The sequence below is a fragment of the Lissotriton helveticus genome, chromosome 3_1 (genome assembly GCF_964261635.1).
Source record: "Lissotriton helveticus chromosome 3_1, aLisHel1.1, whole genome shotgun sequence".
In the NCBI taxonomy this organism is placed as follows: Eukaryota; Metazoa; Chordata; class Amphibia; order Caudata; family Salamandridae; genus Lissotriton; species Lissotriton helveticus.
In genome coordinates this window covers 763879332-763902051 of record NC_136061.1, presented here as the reverse complement: position 1 = coordinate 763902051, position 22720 = coordinate 763879332, and the positions used below count along the sequence as shown (strand labels likewise).

At 42.0% G+C, this 22720-nt stretch overlaps 1 protein-coding gene across 4 annotated transcripts in view; it reads right to left on the bottom strand.

Annotated features, from left to right (window-relative positions):
• Positions 1–18621, bottom strand: part of DENND5A (DENN domain containing 5A) — a 349938-nt gene extending 331317 nt beyond the window's left edge. For 2 of the 4 annotated variants that reach the window (XM_078680969.1, XM_078680970.1), the window contains exon 1: positions 18275–18535. In XM_078680969.1, the coding sequence (XP_078537095.1) occupies positions 18275–18389 (115 nt within the window). In that variant the 5' untranslated portion in view covers positions 18390–18535. Of the gene's footprint in view, positions 1–18274 lie in introns of all 4 variants that reach the window. The other 2 variants (XM_078680968.1, XM_078680967.1) reach the window with 2 other exon arrangements.
• Between the last annotated feature and the right edge of the window lie 4099 nt (positions 18622–22720).

Genomic DNA, 22720 nt, shown 5'->3' with positions numbered 1-22720 from the left:
TAGGGTAACTTCGATGTCTACAGTTTAACCCATGGTCATAAGTGATTCAAGAAGGGCAGTAGTCTCACCGTGGCAACATTTATGAATAGACCTGACACCTAGCCAAAACCGTAAAGTGTCCTCAGCGTAACTGGGACCGCTGATCGAGGGTCTCTCATGAAGACTAATGTATTGTTAGCAAATTGTTAGCAAATAATGAGACAATATGGACCCTGTGTCCTATCCAAAGTCTACACTCTGACATTTCTTTGCGTTATGGATGGCATTTAAGGGTCCAATAAGGAGGGCCTTTCCAACCTCATCTATAGGCAGCCGCTTTGTGCTTATGTGTACACCTGTTTACCACCTCATTCCTCCTCGGTGCTGTACTACTTTATTGGTCTGCGTAGACTTAGGTAATTTGTCCTTCCTCATTCTGGCTTTTGTTCTCCTTACTTTCCGGCTACTGGGGGAATCGCCGGTGCCCACAGTGAACTGACACCGGCCTAGGTACACCACCCTTCATATCTTTCAATTAGCAACTACCATTGGGGAAACTTCATGTGTACCTCTGACACATCAGATGACAAGGGCTGTTCCTATTATGTTCCTTAGGTCAACAATGGGGAAGATGTTCTGGACATCGTGCACTAAACTTCAAATGTGAAAGAGGAAGCACAGCAGTCCCCATACTCAATCTTGCATTCAGACCTCACTCCAGGTGCCTTCTCATATTCCTCACAACACACAACATAGAGGCTTTCTGCACACGCCTCAGGCGCTGAGATCTGCTTTCCCTTACCAAACACAGGATACATTGCTGCAGTCACCTTGGGGCCACAGCCAGCAGACAACTGAAGCAGGATAGCTGGAGACCCAGGAAAGCCAGCCTTATATTAGTCATGTCAAGCATCCAGGGCCTCCCCATCCATGGATTGTTCCCTGTCCCAAGTGGGCTTCCACTCCCACCAAATCTACTCACCTCCAGAGCACAGGAGCAGCCCCTGTTCAGCAAACGGCAGTCCTAGCGATCATGCTCCTCAACACGCGAGTACCATCTTGGATCTTGGTAAGAAGGCGTCATTCTGTCCCAGACAATTTAATATTTCAGCCTCATCTACTACTTTTAGGCAATTTCTTCCTTCAGAAGGGATACAGGAGTGCCAGGGATGCTAGCAGTTCCTTATCCTGATTTAGGGGCCACAATAACGACACAGCGCTCAGGAAACAGAAGGGTATTGTCAGAGTCTTACATCCTCTGCAACATCTTTTCAACCTCGCCTTCAAACATATCCCTTTATTCATAACATGCATCGACTGCAGGCCTTGCCAAAGGTCAGATGGCAAAGCAGATCAAACTTGTTAATGAAGATCTGCCTTTAAAATGCAATCCCCGTACAGGAGCAACAGCAGGCATCCTCCATACAATGTATGAATCTGGCAGAAACATGGCACGATAAGACCATGCCAGGGGCAGGATGAATTGTATATGACTAATTCAAAAAGCTCTTACAAATGTAAACGTTCTGTTTAAAAATTACTTGGCAAATTATGTAAAAGGACAGACATAACGAATGTATGTTAAATTATGAGAAAACTGAATAAAGAGCAATTTTAAAAAATCCACCTTCTTTGATAGCCTCAAAGTTTGGCCACCTACTTGAGTGGTTCTGACAAGTGTTGTGCAAATTCATATATATATATATATATATATATGTTAATGTATATATTATTTTTTTCTCAGAAATCACCTATTCATAATTGCCATTTTGCCTGAAGAGACAAGCCGCAGCCCAATTAGTTTGAGCGTGATAATTTTATTATACAGCTAAAACGCATTTGGGACCTGTCTGCCTCTTGCGCATGTGTAATTTACGTTTGCTTTTTCATTACGTAAATACAAGTGCATAAATCACGGCAATAAAAGTGGGACTACACAAAAACTAAAATTGAAAAGATAGTTTGTCAATAAAGTAGAGGTGACACAATCTAAAAAAGATAATCCATCCAATCTAGCTATAGAAGACAGAAAACACAGCAATCCCCTGCATACCCCTGTAGTGTAAAGACAAATTTGTGACGGTATATTAATACCAACAATCCGCTACTTAGACTTTTGATTCAGTTTAATACTCTTCTTGTATATAGTTATTCATAGCCTTAGCCAACACGTGTTTCATCGCGTCTCAGGGTAGTGAACTGCGACTTCTTCAGGGCTAGGAAACACACACTGCTTCCCCCCAGTTATGCTGGTTTATATCTAGGCTGGTGGGAGGCGCAGGTGGTCAGTAACATTGAGCAATTTGAACAACACATCGTCCTCTGGGTTCAGTATATTGGTGATATCTTCTGTATTTGGAATGGTACAATGGATGAAGCGCACAAATTTATGGAAGTTCTAAACAAGAACGATCTGAATCTCAATTTCTCAAGTGAGGTGCATTCAAATGAAATAGTTCTTAAATGTCAAGGTAAAAGTTTGTAACAACAAGTTAGAGAGCGCCCGGTTCCATAAAAAACAACAGGGAACAGTTTGTTGCATGCAGGAAGCTGCCATCCAAAGAATCTGATCAACAGTATACCGTATGAGGAATTACTAAGAGCTAGAAGGAACTGTAGCTCAGATGCTGCTTTTTGTGAAGAAATGAGAAACATGAAAGAAAGGTTCAAAGAAAGAGTATACTCTGTGAAGATACTTGAACAGGCATGCATAAAAGTAAAAGAAGTTTAAAGGGATGCTCTATTAATTCTGAAAGTTAAGGACAAGAGTGAAGATCAATCAGTTAGATTCATCACCTCATTTAGTAACCAGGCATGGAAAGTTAAAAGAAGTCTTAAGAAATGTTGGCAGGTTTTGAGGACAGATGAGATTCTAGCTAAACTCATTTGAGATAACCCTCAAGTTACATTTAAGAGGTGCACATCATTGAAGGATGTTCTAAGCATGAGCATGGTGCAATAAAATAATAACACCAATAGTATACAAGGTTTTTATGTGTGTGGGGAATGCAAAGCCTGTAAGTACAGTACCAGTTGTAAATCGATTCAACTGTCAAAGACAAAGAAACCGTATATCATTACAAAACATCTAACTTGTAATTCTGATTATTGTGTATATGTGCTGACTTGTCCTTGCTCTACTTTGGTAGTAAAATACACAAAGCAATTCTGGAACATTCAAGACAAATAACAAGGGAGGACAAACAGTATCCAATAGCAAGACATTTTAAACAAAAACATGAGAAAGATGTGAGGCTACTCAAGTTCTGTGTTATTGACAGAGCCCCTGTCTCGGGAAGAGGAGGGAATTGAGTTCAGAAGTTATGTCGTCTAGAAGCTAGATTGATTATAAAATATGAAACTATGCATCCTATGGGTTTGAACAAAGATGAAGAGCTATCTGTCCACTGACATTGAAGCTTGGATAAAATTGAGTTTGTCTTTTGGAAGAAAACAATCTTGCATTATATATATATATATATATATATATATATATATATATATATATATATATATAGAATCTCTAAGTAGAAGTTTGCTGTTTAAACTGGAATAGGATGGATCTTAATTGATCATGCACTCTTTTTATCGGTGTACGAGACATGGTGATCATCTAATGAAGAAGAGAAATGTAAAAGAGCTGGATATATCAAGGTTGATCCGAGATCGTTGGATGACAGATTCTGATACTTTGGTGAAATTTTTCATTTTTTGTGCATGATATAAACCTAAATAGAGAGCATTGATAAGCCCACTGGGGCAGAATTGGATATATAAGATGTAGCACTATGGGCTAATATTGAAAGAACTGGATAAAAATATTTGCCCACTGGGGCAGAATTGTCGAGTAACAAAGATTAATATTTTGTGTGGATTTTCATAAAGTAGAGAACTGGCTGTAGTCATTACACCGTTAGGAATTGTGATACCATTGCCAAGCATTTCAAAATATATTCATGCATTTGATATTTGGTACGAAACCAAAAGATTATAATTATAACAAATCATAAAGAAAGGCATTTGTAAAAATGTATTGCTTAAGAGGTTATAACCAAAATTAATGTTATAAGATGGCCGCTATGTGGTTTCACAGACATGCATATTATCATGTAGTCCTACTTTTACTGAGGTGATTTATGCATGTGTATTTACCTAAGGAAAAAGCAAACGTGACTCACCCGTGAGCAAGAGCAGGCAGCTACAAAACGTGGCAGGCGTTTTCCCTGTATAATAAAAGTATCACAACAAAAAGGAATTGGGCTGCAGCTTGTCTCTTCTGGCAAAATGGCAATTATGAAGAGGGTATTTCTGAAAGTATCAAGAGGTACGCTACCTCGCCACGAGCCCGCCGTCGCAAGTGGCAGGACAACCAGCATTAAACAGATTGGACGGACTCCAATTTCGCTGGTGCTGATAATTCAAATTTATTGTAAGCTTGTGCTGCCCATGACGCGCTTCGGACATGTACTGTGGCCTTGATCACATTTGTATATATATAAGTTGGCCCGGACTTCTCTGGCCTTGCTTTGCTTCGGCATTTCTTTATCACCAAGGGATTGGTTCAGTCCGGACCCGCCAAGAGGTACAGAAAGGATTGACACGGTTGCGAGGATATTCTCCCCGCCACTGGGCAGCGTGCACTGTCACCGCCGCCCCCGTGAACATTTGACCTGCAACTTCGGGGCTGGAGCGGTAAGGGGACATAAGGAAGCATTTGGTTTTCACCACGAACAAGACCTGGGATTCCACTCATGCCACCCTGCTTTGCGCCTCACCATTTGGGTGTTATTTCAACACACTACCTACCTGGAAGCAAACAGATGCATTCTGGGAGTTGCAGTTCCTGATGATGCCCGGAACTGCAACAGGTTGGCCTACAACATCGGAGGCGGGGCCTAAGTCACATGGCTATTATAGGCAGCAGGACATTACTGGGGCGTGTATGGCAGTTTTCCCGGGACACTTGTGGCGCTGAGGAAGGCAAGATATAGCCGAAATGCATTCGCCTTGTTGGTGTGAATAAAGGCTTCCACACTGTCCCCTGCTGTGGCTTCTACTTTCTTCCAGGCGAAGGAGGTTCGTTATATATATATATATATATATATATATATGAATATATCCTATTGGTGATAGCCAGTATGTCGTTATAGTTAGGACCAGATTTTCCATAGACAACGCAATTTTGGTTTTGCTAATAACCTTGGCACTGTTTGACAACTCTTCATGAAATTTCCCAGAAAAAGTGCCCTTCTTTGCCTAGTTCTGCATGGAAAGATTTGGGGTGATTCGTCAAGTCGGTTCGAAAAAAAGGGGGCTCCTAAAATGCTTTTTCCCCATGCAGTGCCTATGGGGATTTTGCATTTTTTTAACACATGTACAGTCAGAACTGGTGAACAGATTTACACCACATTTGGCAGAAAGCTAGCTTTTGGTCCAAAAAGAGCCCTTTTTGTAATTTGGTGTAAATTTGTTCAGTGGTTTTGGAGTTACTAAAGAATTAAAAATGTGTATATCTAGGGACGTGGATCCTCTGTGAATCCAATTATATATCACTTTACGTTTAATAAACCATACCAATTCACTGAAAAAAACAAAGGTTACAGGGACGTTATAGTTAGGTTCACGTTTTACCAACACAAAACCATAGGAAATTCAGCAATTATAATTATACTTATAGTTATACTTATGGGGGTGCACTGGCAAATCCGCAAACTCTCATACAGGCAAGGGACCTGGGTTACTTTTATACACCACCAGATACCCTGCCGAATCGAGGGAACTTTGAGTATGTGGAAGGTAGGAGGGCTCAATTAGAAAGGAAGTACACTGGTCCAACCAGGGAAAATGGTGCCCAACTATCAGCAGTCCCCCTTTACAACAGATTCAGTGCATTGGATTCAGTAGACTGACTGACTACGGACGATATTGATCCATCCCCAACTACGGGCAAACAGAAAAGCATCATTGTATCACCATGTGGAGATGCAGATGAGCCACCCAGACTGATGACTCCAGTGGGTGGCAACAAGGCAACAACATCAGGATTGGGGCAAAATGGGGGCGATCTTCGTGATATGACTTATTCACAGACAAATGTTTATAATAGTGGAAAAATTGTCTGCCATGTTATTGACACCCACAGACTACCACTGAACATACCAATCGAGGGATCACCCCCGAAGTAGGTAACACTGAGAATACCAGTAAAGTTAGAAATCCAATATGTACTACCATAGGTAATCCGCCAATTGAGGGAATGGGTGGGTCACATGCACAACTAGCTAGTGGTGGCTCAAGAATATTATCTTAGAACATTGCGGGGCTTCCCTCCAAACTCGATCAAGTAGATTGGGGGGAATTTATTGATTCCCACGAAATATGTGTGTTTCAGGAAACCTGGGCGGTAGAACCACAATACAGGGCAGGTTATGTGGCCTACTGTGAGGGGGCTGTTAAGGGACCCTTAGGGAGACCGTCGGGGGCCTTTGCATATGGGTTGCCTCACACTTAAGATGCAAAGTCAAACGAGTTGAGACACATTCCTTAGATATAACTTGCATCCTTTTGTCCCATAAGAATTTCCAAAAACTTGCCATTGTTAATGTTTATTCTCGCCCGGTCCAGTATGATGGGACATCTTCAACGATAGATAGTTTGTTAAACCTCTTACATAGATTGGCAGGAAACTCAAACTTCATAATTTGTGGCGATTTTAACTGCCACTTTGAGCCATTAAGTGGAGTTACACATACAATTACTGCCGAAGAGGATTCTACCTGGTCAATCCCCCCTCCCAATATGTATCCTATTAAACGATGAGCTCCGTTAGTCCTACAGTTAACCTCCTTGACCTTAAGTTTCTCACTGAGGGCCTGCAACGGCCGGTTTCCCAGTGATAATCCTGGGCGACCGACCTTTAAGAGGTCCGGCCAGACCACGGTCATCGACTATATTTTGATTAGTGTAGAGCTATGGCATAATGTGGTCGATTTTGCTGTAGGAGAAAGATGTGAGAGTGATCACAACCCTATAGTTATGGTCTGGGACTATCAGTGGCCTGCCCCAAGCAGAGCCAGTGATGAGGCGCCCCAAAACAGTCTGGCGATTGTAGAGGGAGGGAGGCGGATCAGATGGACCAAGTTCAAACAATCCGAGGATTCACTACCTAAATTATATGCTAGTGTTATCTCTGTATTAGAGAGAACAAGTGACGTAGTTACAAAACTAACATATCCCGGGGTCGACAGGGAGCTAGGTTTACTCTATCAAGAATTGACTGAGGCTTTGTCTGGTTTTTTCTTTAAGAGCGGCATCACTAACCATAAATCGGGTGGTACTAGGAAATCATGGCACATGAAAGCTTGTAGAGTAGCGAAACAAACCCTCCTGTGCGAATTAAAAGGGGCCGACACTTCCCGCATTAGGTAGGCTAGGATGGCCTACAAGAGCACTATTTTAAACGCAAAAATTGGATGGGAAACAGGAAGATGGCAGGAGATTAAGATGGCCCTCGACCAAAAAGATAGTAAAAGTTTTTGGAATTTGGTCCATTTTGGGAAAGTGGAAGGTAGAACCACACTTGATCCCAATATTGATGAAGGTGCCTGGTTTTCATATTTCAAGGATCTGTATTCCTGTTCCCTTTCTGACCCAAATTTTAATAACACTCCACCTTGTAATTTTAATCTTCAAAGCCTATCTGATGCACCCCCATTTGTTATGGGAGAGTTGGCATCTGCACTGGCCAAATTGCAGCCCAATAAGGCCCCAGGATTGGATAAAATCCCTGGCGATATATATTCAAAAGTGAGCAGATAATCTGGGCCCCATATCTTTTAGCACTATTCAATGCAATCCAATATGGTCTCCCTGCACAACCAACCTGGGCAGGTGCTGAGATTGTCCCTATTTATAAGAAAGGCTCCCCATTGGAACCGTCAAATTATAGGCCCATCAGCCTTATTGACATTCCTCAGAAATTGTATGGAAGACTGTTGTTAGGGAGATTGCAGGAATGGATGGAAGATCGAGACATACTCACCCCATTACAAGCGGGTTTCAGGGCCAAGATGTCTACAGTTGATCAGCTGTTTAGATTACAGCTGATCAACTGGAAGCACGTGGTCCTTTTTTTTTTTTTTGCCGAGTTTTATATAGCGCGAACTAGACCTGAACCGAATCAGGTATCAGAGCGCTTTACATATTTTTCCAGTTACGTTAAATTTTTACGTTTCCAGTTACTTTCATTTTAGGTACGGGGAGATTAAGTGATTTGCCCAGAATCACAGGAGGTTTTGGCGTCGTTACCGAGACTCGAACCCAGATCCCCAGGTCCGAGGTCGAGCGCCCTAGCCGTTAGGCCAACTCCTCTCCTTGAACAGGGGAGTTTATATCTCACTTTTGTTGACCTCAAGTCAGCGTTTGACATGGTTGATCGAGACCAGTTATGGAATATCCTAGCAACCATGGGGGTCCCATCTTATCTCTGTTTACAACTCCAACGCCTCCATGAGGCCACATATGCCCGGGTGAGATATGGAAAAGATGCACAATTGACGGCCCCCTTCCCTGTTGATAAGGGGGTTCGGCAGGGCTGTGTGCTCGCGCCAACCCTCTTTTCACTCTTCCTTAATGGACTAGTAGAAGATTTGTACCTCGCAAAAGATCTGGATTCCCCAAAAATAGGATCACGCAAATTTCCTGCATTAATGTTTGCGGATGATACCCTGCTCCTCTCTAAGTCACCTATGGGGATGCAGCGAGTATTAAGGGAATTTACCCAGTTCTGTAAAAAGAGGAAATTGCTAGTTAACATCTGCAAAACAAAATATATGGTTTTTAATGCTAAACCTGCCACTTATCCTCACCCAGCAATGGAGGATATCCTGCTGGAACGAGTACATATCTTTGAATACTTGGGACTGACCCTAAATGATAAAATGTCTTGGACCTCCCAAATTGACAAGGCGAATTTGAGGCTTGCACAGACAATAGGGGGCCTACGGAAAGTGTACCATGGTTGTGCGCTGAAAGCAATTAGCCCCCAATTGGAGATTTATAAAGTCCAAGCACGCTCGGCAGCCATGTATGAGGCGGAACTTTGTGGGCACAGTAAAATAAATACACTGACGATTACTGAAAACAAGTTCATCAGAAGTATTACGGCCCTGCCAACTAATACCCCGTTGGTCCCACTTAGGATGGACCTGGGTATCCTCCCAGTAGCGGACCTAATCTCGAGCCGACCGTTGCTATATTGGCGCCGGATATGGAGCACAGCCGAATTGAGCCACTACAGGGAGGAACTCAGGGCACTCCTATTGTTACCAGGAGTTGTGGGAAGCATACCTTGGCTGTCTTATGTGAGGGATTCCTTCTTTCCAATTGGCAGGGAGGATTTATGGGTTTCTCCGGAGGAGGCATGTTCAGCTATTACAAAAAAAACTCTATTGAGAGAGCTGAAAGATTTCAAACTGTCCACCTTAAACCAAACGACCAGTACCACAAGTTTGACTTATGGGTTTTTGAATCTTAAATCACATTACTGTTTTGAACAGGTTTTGGACACAATAATCCCCCGTTTACCAGGAGGCTTTTCCTCCAATTTAGATATGGGACCTTGCCACTATTCGCAATAACAAACAAGTGGCTGGCTGAGGCCTGTTATCTATGCCCTGGCTGCCACGTGGAAGAGGAATCCGAAATTCATGTTGTTTTCTTCTGCCCGGCTAACAAGCAGGCTAGGAGCAAATGGATTATACAACTGTGTAGGAATTTGGGCATAAGGGATTACTCTGTTCTATTCAGAATTTTAAAATCTGATATGGACCCACTGTTTGTGATTGTAATCTCTAAATTCCTCCAGGCAATGTGGTTGAAACGAAGGTATCTCCTGGAAACCGATATCTAGTGTCAGGACTGTGCCCACAAGTACTATTAATTCTGGAGTGTTTTTTATCTAATCCCTTTAAATATTTAATAATTGTCTTAATGTTTTTTATATTAATTTTTTTTTTTTAATATAAGTGGGATTCAAATTTTAAACTCGTTTTAACCCTAAAGCTTTGGACAATTTCTGCTGTACTGCATTCCCAATGTTACCACCTGAATTTAGGATATTTCTGAACCAATTTGTATTGTTTTCTTTTTAATCTCTGTGCTTTTATGACTATAAAAGTGGCAATAAAGTTATTATGATGATGAGTTATACTTATCTGAAGAAACTATAACTTGTGCTGCTAAGTAACTTTAGGTCACGAGTTAAAGCTTCTTAACATAAGTATAACTGTAAGTATAATTGTAACTGCTAAATTTCTATGGTTTTGTGTGGGTAAAACGTGAACCTAACTGTAACGTCCCTGTAATCTTTGTTTTTCCAGTGAATATATATATATATATGTTTATATGTACACGCACAGACACACACATGTGTGTGTTGCTTTTCCACGTCTTCATTCAATCTTTAAATCATTTCAACAAAGCTAGAAAGAAAACAGAGATAATAGCAAAACGAATCATGATATTTATATCCAGGTTTGGGCTAATTGCCCCAATATATCCCAGCCATCATCCAACCAGAGACGGAGTTAATTACACTCCATGGTGCAGAGTTATGGGCCACCCAGGGGGGCCCCAATTCTGGGAACAACACAATGAAGGCTCAGAGAAAGCTTCTTTCTCTTCCCTAGACCCTCCCTTTATCCTGCCTAGAAGCGGACAGCGCCATAAAGAATCTGGATTAGGTAGGATCATGTAAGAATGTGCTTTGTTATTCTGCCAAAAACAGTCTGGCGAACTTCAAACACCAGCTAAAGGCCTACTGGGTAGAACTCCTACAGGCGCAGTACGCAGTCCCAAAGACAAGCTTCATCTAAAGGAATCTGAGAAATTAGGGCGTTCACTGGAATATCTCCTCCTAAAACGTAATGGCAGTATAAAACCATTCATAAAAAAAAGACCCTCTTGAGAAGCTTGGCAGGAAAAGACCCAGAAGCTCCAGAGTACCACAAGGCAAAATGTCATTGAACTGGAAGAAGTAGTGCAGCCATAAGCAGTCACACATTTGCATGTTGAGCCGCAACAGCTCTATGACCTAGTCGGGCCAGATCTCTTGCCATTGAACAAGAATGCCAAGAATAGGGAGGAACTTGTGACTCAGATGTGAGCTCCTTTTTACAGGGGGAGTATGAAGTAACCTCCACTTTCTCTTTGAATTCACTAGATATAGCCACCTAAGAACTGACACAGTTGAAAAAACAATGTCTCCAATTGGGTCCTAAAATGGTAATGAAAAAGTTGCCTACCTATTAGTGACCAAGACCCTTGAGTAACAAAACATTGTATCCACTGAGAGCAATTAAAATGAAGAACAAAGGGTCACTCAAGATCAAAGACACGCTAGAGACTGCACTAACTACAACAGAGTAAAACCCGCAGAGACCAAGTGGAACCGGACAGACAAAAAGACATTTAGGAGTGAATGGTCTGGACAACTAACTGTAAAAGAACCTGTCACCCAAACTGAACAATTGCTTTTCTTAAACTGCCCTCGCCAAGGCTATTTCTGTTTTCACTCCCTCTTTGTTCTTCTTTCATTTTCATCAAAATCACTTTCTTTATTTTTATTTTACATTTAATTTTTTAAAGCAAAGGCCATCACCCAGTTGAATGTAAATAAAAAGTCTAGTGCAATTTAAGTGGATAGGTGTGTTAGTTTCACATAGTCATCTAAAAAAAGTGGAATCCCTAGCAACTGGCACGTGGATTTTTTTAAACTGTTGATTATCTAAGAATTAAGGGAAATCTTCACAGTGAGGCCATGCTCACCACAGCCTCTTGGTGGTAGATTTCTCCCTCTGCAATGCCGGAATTGCCAGAAGTGAAGAATCTAGTAGGTATCCAATAAAAGTAGTTAAAACAACCATGAAAAGTTCCAAACAAGTCTAGAAGGGGAAAATTATGAGAGCCACTCTAACTCCATTTTTACTGGCTGTGTTCTTTGTAAATGATGTGAATGCCTGAGGGACCACTTACAACATAATATTAACAAAACGTGTCTTGGTTCATCTCTAACTGGCCTGTAAGGAAGGTGGATCCTTATCCTATCTACCTCCAGGAGGTTGGCCACCCAGTTTACGAGTGGGTATACTGTGCACAATATGTCAGCAGAGAAGTCTGTGGCTCTGTCATCAAGTATGTCAAAATGCTGTGCTAACGGCACCAGATATGGTGTAATTTGGTCTCCTGTGATGGTTAGAAACAGTTTTGTTCGCTGAGTTTTGTTTGCTTGGTATGTTAGGTCAAACCCCTGATTTCCCAGAGCTACTCAAGGAGGCGACCTTGTTTACAATGCATGTAAGCAAATTATGATCGTATTATACACATGTGAAATGAACATATTACTTAGATTAATCAAGCACACACTGTAACCATGTTTCAGACAATGGACTGGTGAAAGCTACATTGACTCAGATCACTGAGTGTATTTCAGTCTGAATTTTAGGTGTGACCTACAGGCGTCTGGTGCTCTCAGTGGGACAGGGCCCACCAGGCTAGGGCACTGGCAAAGCTAGAAACAAAAGCGAACCAGGGCCATATGAAACAAAACAATTACGTACCTGTCTGCAACACACTGAAGCTGCAACACAACGTTAATCGAAGTTCCTTTTGTGACACAGGAACAAGTGAACACTGTTGATTACCACTGGTGTCCTGGAGCCTAAGATACTATTTCATTCCAATTCAATAACCAGATTATCACAGCTAACTTATATGCATCTTGTCAACTGTTGTGTTGCTTATGGACCAGGATACAATTGCAACAAAATCTGCTGAATAAATATCCTTCTGCCTGCAGATTTGGTTTATTATTTATCCAGTAAGACTTAATTTATGAATTTGTCACGCAGAAGATACTATTTCCCATGTTCCTTGGTGCATCCTTTAGATACATATGCCATGTCTTTCATAGATACACTTATTCCACATCTTTTTTAAAGCCCGTCGCCTTTTTTCAGGATACTTAAAGCACTGCAGTTGACACCCTCAACCCAATGTCCACCACTATGTGTTATTTTTGCTTTTTTGTAAAATTGACTACAAGATATACTTGGCCAGTCTAATTTAATGCATACCCGTGCTTGTGTATGAAAAAGTCCTGACTGGGAAAAGATACACCCTGCGCACATAGTGATCAGTATGTCAACATTTGGAGGGATAACACCAGCAGTAATCTCAGTTATTTTACCCTGCTAGAGCCATACAGCTTTAAGTGAACAGAAACACTGGAAAACGTAAATATCAAGAATTAGTGAAGCCATTAGCTTTATGTTTAATTTGCAAACACAAGCAAACACATTCATACACTAATGCTGTTGACAGGTATTGCATTAACCAAGGCTGTTTATCGCATTGAAACCTGTCCATTGCCTTTGCTAGTGACTGAAATACAGTAGCAAAATGGATTGCTTTCTGTAAAAAAATGCATTTTGGAGATGAAGAACTGAATGTGACAAAAAAACGTGAGGATTGACTTTACTTTCCAGATCTAAAAAAATATCCCTCATGCAATTCAATGAAAGTACTTCATGGAAGGTGAAATGATACACCAAATAGACGATGCTAAGAGAAGAGAGAGTAATGGTCCCGTGGGTGGAGTCCTACCCCACTTGATGTACATTTATAGAATTGGTAACAATGCATCTTAAGACATCTTCTTTGTTCGCCAGCCCTAAAAACAATGTGGCTGCCTGCAGAGGGATTGTGCTTGGTCACTTGCTAGATCTTGATAACAGAAACCTGAAAAAATTGTAAAAAGTGTGCCCCTTTCCCAGCAGCCAGTCACTACGACTTTTTAAGAATGCTGGAATGGAAAGTACCGAGCCACAAGGGTGGCGGGACAGGAGTGATAACGGTTGTTGTTCTACGATACTGTACAGTATGCCTTTGAATGTAAAATCAATTGTTATCCTGTAATATGCCAATTGAACACTGCTCTGTATTTTCTGAGTCATTGAGCAAAGTTCATTAAAAAAAGATTCCCCCCCCCAAAAAAAAAGAATGCTGGAATGTTGGGAGCTCAATTGAAGACAGTGGAGCAGCAGCGGCATATATTAACTGGTACAGGCCCGCTGCTCTCAACATTTCAATGTCCAAATACACAGCCTCTGCCTTTCTCATACCCCTGCCTCTCCAAGATATATTGATTAAGCAGAGGAAAAAGAAAGACAGAGGCTGTGCCGGAGGACACACGCAACCTCACCCTTCCCTCCTGTAGCTCAGTGGTACTAGGGCTTCAGAAGGAGGGAGGGGTGAATGCTGCTCAGCTCCTGGGTCTCCCTGGCTTGGCTGAACTACAAAAAGCAGTTCAGCCAAGCAGAGGAGAACCAGGGGCTGCCTTTAGGCCCTATTGACAGCTTTTGCTGTGAATGTTCAAAATCTGACAGCCGTGGCCCTGTGTGCGGCTGTTAGCTGTTGGACATTCACAGCAACAGCTGTGAACAAAGGCCTCGGAGCCTACGGTATTTCAAACCCCCTCGAGCTCTGTGAGGCCTTTGTTTTACTAATTAGAACATTCTGCCCTGATGGGCGGAATGTTCTAATAGCTTTATAGCCCGCAGTAGCTGGGCTACACCGGCCATTAAAGGCCCGCTCCCTTGTTAAATGCCCTTGCCTTAAATACTGGAGCGGGCCCCTAATGGCCGGTATAGCCCGCTATGGTGGGCTATAAAGCTAGAAGACTCTGTACAAAAGATTCAAGAAATAGATAACTAAAATAATTGTTAAACCATGATTACATCTCACTGTATTACTTACTGCTTGTCAGACTTGCCCTCAATAATTCCAAGGTGCACAAAAAGGAGTCTATGTGGAATATGAATGAATGTGCACAGTTTCAAAATCATGCACAGTGTCCACCTAAAATCAGTGTAATTAGTTCAACAGTGGCATAGGTATAACGCAATGTTTGTATGTATAAAACAAGCATTGCAAACCCAAGAGGACCGTTGTTGTGTGCCAGCTTTTTGGTTTTGTCAATACTTGTTTTGTTTTGACATGATTTTTGTAAAATGTTGTTGTTGGGGGAACAGCTGTGCCCTCACGAATATAAAAACAACTATGTGTCTGGCGTTGGCCACCGCCCTTTTGGCTTTGTCAAAGTTTGTTTTGTTATGGTTATTGAAATTTTTATTGCTAAATGCGCTACTGTGCACTCATCAAACTATAAAAAAACTTGTCTAAAAGCAAAAATATTTCTGGGTCTCAAAAAACACACATTATCATAGTTTTCCCTGTCATTTAACAGGAACTATTTTGTATGTGGATGTGCTCCTTGTGAGTGGTGGAATGCCTGTCAGGTATAGTCAGAGCACAAGTCCTATAAAAAGAAGTGGGGGGGACTGACAATATGCAAATGACCTCATGACGTCACGTGCTGAACGTGTCCCGGTGTCTGAAAATTACACAGGGACACGTTCAGCTTATTTCTATGGAGCCGAGCTTCTTGGCAGGGGGACGGCTTCCACCCTGTGAAAAGAGTGGGGGGACGCCGTGTAACTACATGTACCCCCGACTCGAGCCCTGCGTACAGTGAAGTTTGCCAATTGCTCACTGTCCTATGCTGTATGCTGTAGTAAAAGGAAGAAAAATTTGAATGACATTAATAAACCAATGATTGAAGAGCGTTGGCTGCAAGCCATTATAAATGTATAAGTAAGCATATTATTCATATAATTTTAGTAAAAATCAAAAGGCCTTAACTATCACCAAACATAAAAATAAAGTAATTAAAAAACTCTTTTTTTGTCTCAAAAGCACATGATGGTATGTAATCTCTAACACTGAAGGGAACTATTTTGTGTGCAAATGTGCTGCTAGTGAAAAGGAAGAATGGCATTGCTCACAGGGAAGTTATCCAATGGATGAAGTGGGCTGGTCCAATGCCACGTGCTGCAAGCTGTAACGAGGGGAAGAAAAATATGAAAGAGATAACCAACGATCAATAAATGAAGTGGGCTCGCTTAAAAGGCTTTTTTAGAGGATATTATACATACATTTATGGACCAAAGAAAGGTCTTAGTTAACGCCAGGTAAAGCAATAATAAATGGGCAGTGTCAAGAAGACCATCACTTTGCTTCTTCTCTACTTATGAACAGTGCAGGAAGTGATGAATTAGCCGGCAGCTCGTGTGCGGGTCTGCCGTGTGTGTCTGTGCATGTCCTTAAACTGGGCTATTAGTTTTAATATGAAGATCACGCCCGTGATCTCGGCAGGGAACAGGCAGCATCTGCCTGCATAAAGACGCGTTTTGTTCGTTGCAGCCCGTTATCTGACCTCACCCCATGAAAACAAATGCTGCAGAATGCACTTGGTGGTGAATAAATGCATGTCCTGTCACAGACACACGGCTGTGTCTGTTCCTGTCTCCACGGTGGGGTCTCTCTGATCCGGTGATGGGAACACAGCCGCTCCTGGCAGGTCTGAGCTATCAGCCTGGCGTCCCTAGATGGCACCGGGGAGGAGGGTGAGGCAGGGGACGAGGGTGGGGCACAGGGCTGCCAGGTCTGAAGGTGCATGCAGCATCCTCAAGAAGGGGCTGGGGAGCGGTGGGGACAGGCGCCTGCAGCGGCTGCAGCGCACAGAACGGGGGTAACACTGATCCGTGCTGTGGAACTCTGGAACAGAGGGGTGTTTCTGCATCCTCACGCCGCCGGGGTGTTTGCAGGCTGTATTTAGAGGGAGGTGAGGCAGAAGGTCTAGAGACACACAATTACAGACCAAGCTCCTCCCAGCCGGCACACAGGCCTGATGTGATGGGCAAAATGTGGGCACAACTGCCTACTCGCCAGTACACTCATGTTAGTAGGTCAAATCATAAAAATGGTATGCTTAATATCTATGAATAATACTGATAATAGTATTAATAATGAAAATTATAATATTGACAATATTAATTATAATATTGACAATAATAAGATTAATAGTATTAAGAAGTATATATTGTGATATTATTTCTAATATTAACAGTGTTATTCTTATTATTAGTGACAGTAATAATGACTGTTGTTACTGAACCTTTATTAGATTATTAATATTATAATAATTTAGTAACAACAGTCATAAAAATGGTATTATATCCTGATTATATTATTAATCATAGTAAAAATAGCAGTGATTTAATCATAGTATTATTATTTGTATTACTATCATTATTAGTAGTAGTAGTATTATTAATATACTGCTTCATCCAAAGTGCTTAATTACGAAAGTTTGTTTCTACCGTCATTATTACCCCATAGAACGTGACACTCGCCTCACATTGGGTCCTTAAATGCCATTTAGCGCTAGGAACCAGCAAATCTGGAAACCAAAGGCGATTTACAGCACCAATTGCTTGCAAAGAGAGACATCTGGAAGTGAATCGAGGGCACACATCCCATGTATATGAGTAAAAGATGGATGCCGGGCTCCAAAAAATCGGCCATTTCCAGCCAGTCACAAAAAGATTGTTGTGTCAGAAAGGTGTTCAGCGAAGTGGCTGTCCATCATCTCAGATGGGTGTACCCTCCTAAACGAGATGCCTTTAGACAGAGGTTACAGATGCTGACAAACCACACGATGAGACAGAAGATCAGGATACGGGATGGGCAAGTGTGGTCTGTTAAATGTAATTTATATTATAGCGGACCCTGAAAAGCTAGTCTGCTTCACGGCGCTTGCTGAAGGAAGATGAAGAACGAGTGTAAACCAACAGAATACAGCTCTAGGTGTTAAGCGCACCATGAAGGAGCCCTGTAAATACGGAGCACTCTACTTCCAAGAGAACAAGCGCTTCACTTAACTGTACGAATTGGGCGGTTTGGGAATTTGTAGCCTTGGGTGTCAGCACAAGAGTCAGGTTAATCTCAGACCAGAGAGGGTCTCTGTCAATAAGCAAGGCTTTGGAATGCCACTTTGCGTTAGCCTGGAGCTCAGGCAAGAACACCATCCCCCACCACCCATTCCCGGCTGTTGCCCTGTAATTACCCAGTAGCAGTGAACAGATTATCTTTACTCCGTGTCAGTGAGTGCTGCTCTGGGAGGAAGGGGTGGACTCCTGTCTCCCTGCCAGCCTTTGCACCGAGCGCAGCGCTGGCCCTCCCCTGTGCCAGCTGTGGGGCAGGCTGTGCACCGTTACCTGCAGCCTCAATGAAATCCCAGCACCTCTGGCAAGCACCTCAATGCATTGGAGTGTGTCTCCATCCGCAGCATCACTCAAGTGTCATGTAGTACTCCCTTCCAGGGCTTTGCACTCACCAGAAAGCTCGTCCGGCTCCAGCCCGGTGTCCGTGTCCAGCCCGCTGATGACAAAGTAATCGGCGAAGCGCCCAGGAGCAACGTTGCCTCCGCCGCCTCCCCCTCCGCCGCTCATGGTGGCTCCGGGAGCGGGCCACCGCACAGAGATCCCTCCGCGCCGCGGCTCCGGGCTGTCAGTGTCAGGCGGCGGCCGCTGCGCGCGGCGTCCCGGCCTCCGCTGCCATGATGAGCCGACCCGAGGACCAGCCGCGCTGCATGCTGGGCTTCTTCCCCTCGCCAGCTGTTTTCAAGGCGTCTTGAGGGAGAAGCAGCAACAACAACAAAATACAGATAGAAAAAAATATATCGCGCATGCTCGGTGTGAGCGCGAGATGACGTTATCCTCTGTGCTATTAAAAGCTAGGAGCCTTGGGGAGGCTGTGTGTATGTGACTGAGCCACAGATGTGACCCTGCTACATCCTTACCCCAAACTCCCTCTAGTGTTGTGAATCAACGGGTAACGTCTGGGAACTTAAATAAATAAAAATGTTCCATATTTGTAGATGGGTATATCTCATATTTGACTTACGAAATGGGATACAATCATAATAGTTTTGACATGCAAAATGAAATGCACCATTAGCTGCAAAACACAACTCTCATGCTACAATAGCTATGTATTTCCTATAAATCCGGTCAACTTACTTTACATAACCAGTCAGTCGTAATAAAGCTAATTTGTTACCACACTCTGTAATATTATTCATTTGTGATGAGTGTATCTTTCAGATGGATGTGTGTACATCGACCAGTGTGTGGCTGGATTGGTGAGTGAATGTATTGCTGAGAGAGAGCTAACTAATGCATGAGTATATTCATAAGTGGGTGGATAACCGGGTGAGTGAAAGATTGCATGAATGGCTGGATGAGTGCGAGGGTTGATTAATGTATAAGCTGGTGAATATGCGAGTGCAGACTCCTTCCACTTGGAGTATTGTGCGTACAGCACAAAGTGTTGTTACAGGAGGTGACATCTTTTCTCTGCAATAAAAGGAGGTCTACAAAGGCAATAAAACCAAATGTTATGGGAAACTCACTGACAAACAGTAGCCTGAATGCAACCATTATGTCAGGTCCCCAGCTTCTTCTAAGAGATCTTATTCTTCTTATTCTCCAACAACATAATTCATTCCAGTCTGTAAAAGGCAGTGTAGCGGTTACTAGGTTTCACGAAGGGTCGAATGGCATAATAGCGATGATAATAGTATCAGTTCACAAAAATATCAGAAAATAATCACAGTTCTCAAAAGTATTGCCTTCCTATACTTCACTAATAAAAACACTAATATTGGTAACCAAACCATCGCTGTTAAAATGTTTAATTTGTACTTATATGAACAACACAAATATCAGAACTAATAAAATTGTTACATTTAAATATATATATAAATTGTCAAAAATATTGTAACATATAATACTGACTACATTAATATTGCACAAAATGAAGGCATTTGTTTGCAAAACAATATAATAGCAATATTTTACGTGAACCAAAAAAGAAAAAGAAACTCTAAAAACACATATAAACAATCTAACATTATAACAATTTTATACAAGTAATATAAACTTAACACACTACTAAATAAAATTATAAACTTCAATATATTAAATTATGATTAAACTAAAGATATTTACAACAAATAAAATATAAACATTAAAGAAAAATAAATTGATATTTGTAAATAAATAATACACCCAATGTAAAACTATAAAAATGAAATATATACGTAATATTATCAAATAAACACTAATTAACATCCATCATAAAAGGCAATAACTTGAACAAAAAAATGTAAAATAAAAAAACACCAATAAAAATAACCATGAAGCAAACAAACCAATAAACTATATAATCAATTAAACTACAACATATACAAGGAACACAAAATGTGATCACTTGCTACACCAAAAACTACAAACGCTGCAAGATGATGATACTTAGCCAGATTTGCTGCAGAAAATCAGAAAACGAAGGCAGGAGAATGCATACAACTACCTAATTTTTTTTACGTTTGTTTTATTAAATATTTGGCTTACCTAAGGTAAGCCAAATATTTAATTAAACAAACTTAAAAATAATTGAATTAAAAAACATTAAATTATAAATAAATACCCAAACACTCTGGGCCTAATTACGATGCGGTTCAGACTGAAACCGACGGCTTGTTGGTTGGGGTCCGAACCGCATCTACTGCTGCGGTCTGACCGACACATTACGATGCGTGCGGCCAGAGAGAGCAGTCGGAGGGACTGACCAACGCTTTGCAACAGGCTCATGGAGCCCGTTGGTCGGTCGGAAACTCCTCATAATCCCTTAATGGCGGCGTTTTCGCAGTCGAGATTATGATGTCTGTTTCCAACAGCCTTTCCATGCTGGCCTTTCTGTTATGGAAAGGCTGTTGGAAAACCACATTGGGGGCCTCTAGTAAGGATCCCTTCCCCCCTGGCCCTCGCCATCTGGACTTGGGCGGCACCTATGGTGCCCCCTGAAAATTCCTGCACCATCTGGCAGGCACTGTGAGGTGCCTGCCAGACGGTGCAGGGATGTTCAAAAACTCGCATTTCTCAATAGGAGCTTATGCTGCGGGTAGTTTCTGCCCACCGTACAAGCTCCCATTGAGATATGAGAGCTTCCAACCGCACTATGTGCAGTTGAATCGTAATTCAGTGTGCAGAAATGCCAACCTGTGGTCGGGCGGTTCCTCCATCGCAATGGAATCGGTTGGAGGCACCTCCGACCGACATCGTAATCAGGCCCTCTATTTTGTTTATGTGATAAACTTACAATCTACAGAAAAAATGACTACACCATTGACAAACTACAAATCCACCAAAAACTCCTGCAATCAAATACCTGGAAAAAAGGCACTTCAAAAGTAAGTCAATTAAAAAAGTTTTAAATATCAAGTCAAATGGAATATGAAAGAGGGCCTCACATTACGATGGAAAAAGGCACCATTTTGAACAGCAGAAAAAAAGTTTCCTCTTTGGCGATACAGTAGCACAAATGCATGCACCAGTCAATACACCGCCAAATCAGACCTGATCAATAGTATGTTCTATCTATTTATAGTTATATCAACCCTTAGTACCACTGCAGTATAGAAAGGACACTAGGTCACAAAAATAATTGGTCCAGTTAAAACTCTTTCATGGTTTTATTAGTAAACATGCACCACAAAATGCATATCAATTAATACAATAAATAGTCATGTATAATTGTGTATCCTATATCGCTGTTCTGAATTGTTCCTTTATGTTTGATAGGAAGATGTGTTATACCTAACTGTTTTTGCAATGGCACATTCCACCTTCCCCCTTACTCCTTTCCCTTTTGGTCTCCCCCACCTGAAGCTCCCTTTGGAATGTTGGATCACTCTCCAGTGACGAGAGTGGATGGCTAATAAAGTATACACTCTTACCTGAGTTCTTGTCATGCGTATACTTCCAACAAGCACCTTATAAACACTTCGTAATATTAAAAACAATTCCTGCTTGTCGAGTATTTCAATTTTAAAAAACCCGTTCATTCTATCCACCTTACAGCGCAACATAGATAAACATAATCCATACATCATGAAAACAAACATGTAATACTGGAAGAGATATAACAAGACAATACTGAATAGTCTATTTTCTGTTACTACTCTGTGTTAACATTATACATGATACTTACACTTAAAGATAATCCATCATCGCATCAGATATGTTACAGATTCAGTCTTTTTTTTACCTCGTCGACACATTTCGGTGGGTTTCTATGATTTAACCACCTTCTTCAAGATAACATAGAAGTTCTCCCATACAGAATACACAAAACCTTTTTTAGGGCTCGGCTTAGCGTACACTGCGCAGCAGTGTTGCGCAGCCGAGATCTTATGTTCCGCTCGGCCTAGCGTACACTGGGCAGCAGTGTCGCGCAGCCGAGATCTTATGTTCCCCAGTACTGGGGCTTGAACCCGCCTTCTCTTCCATTGGCTAGCTTCATAAATGAAGGCTAGCCATTGGAAGAGATGTGTGTCACTCACTTCTGTCCCCGGCTCGAGCAGATTCGTGGGTGTTTCTTGGTTTTTTTAAACCCCGCCCCTTTTTTTCGTCATTTTGTCCCTTCTCCCTCATTTAGTTGTGCTGCCCGCCCCCCGACGCGTTCGTTGTGCTTGCTGTCCCTTGTCCCTCGTTTAGTTGTGCTGCCCGCCCCCCCGCGTTCGTTGTGCTTGCTGTCTGGCGTTAGAGCTTATGTGCATGAGGATGAACACTATGTGTGATTAGGGCCATTTGAGGTATAGCCTTAAGTGCAGTGTAAACATTCAGTAGAAGCTAATCTCACAGGACAGATAAACCAGAGTGTTGGGGCAATTGCAGTTTTAGTTGAAAGCAGGACCGATTACAGGGCAGAACTGCGGCCC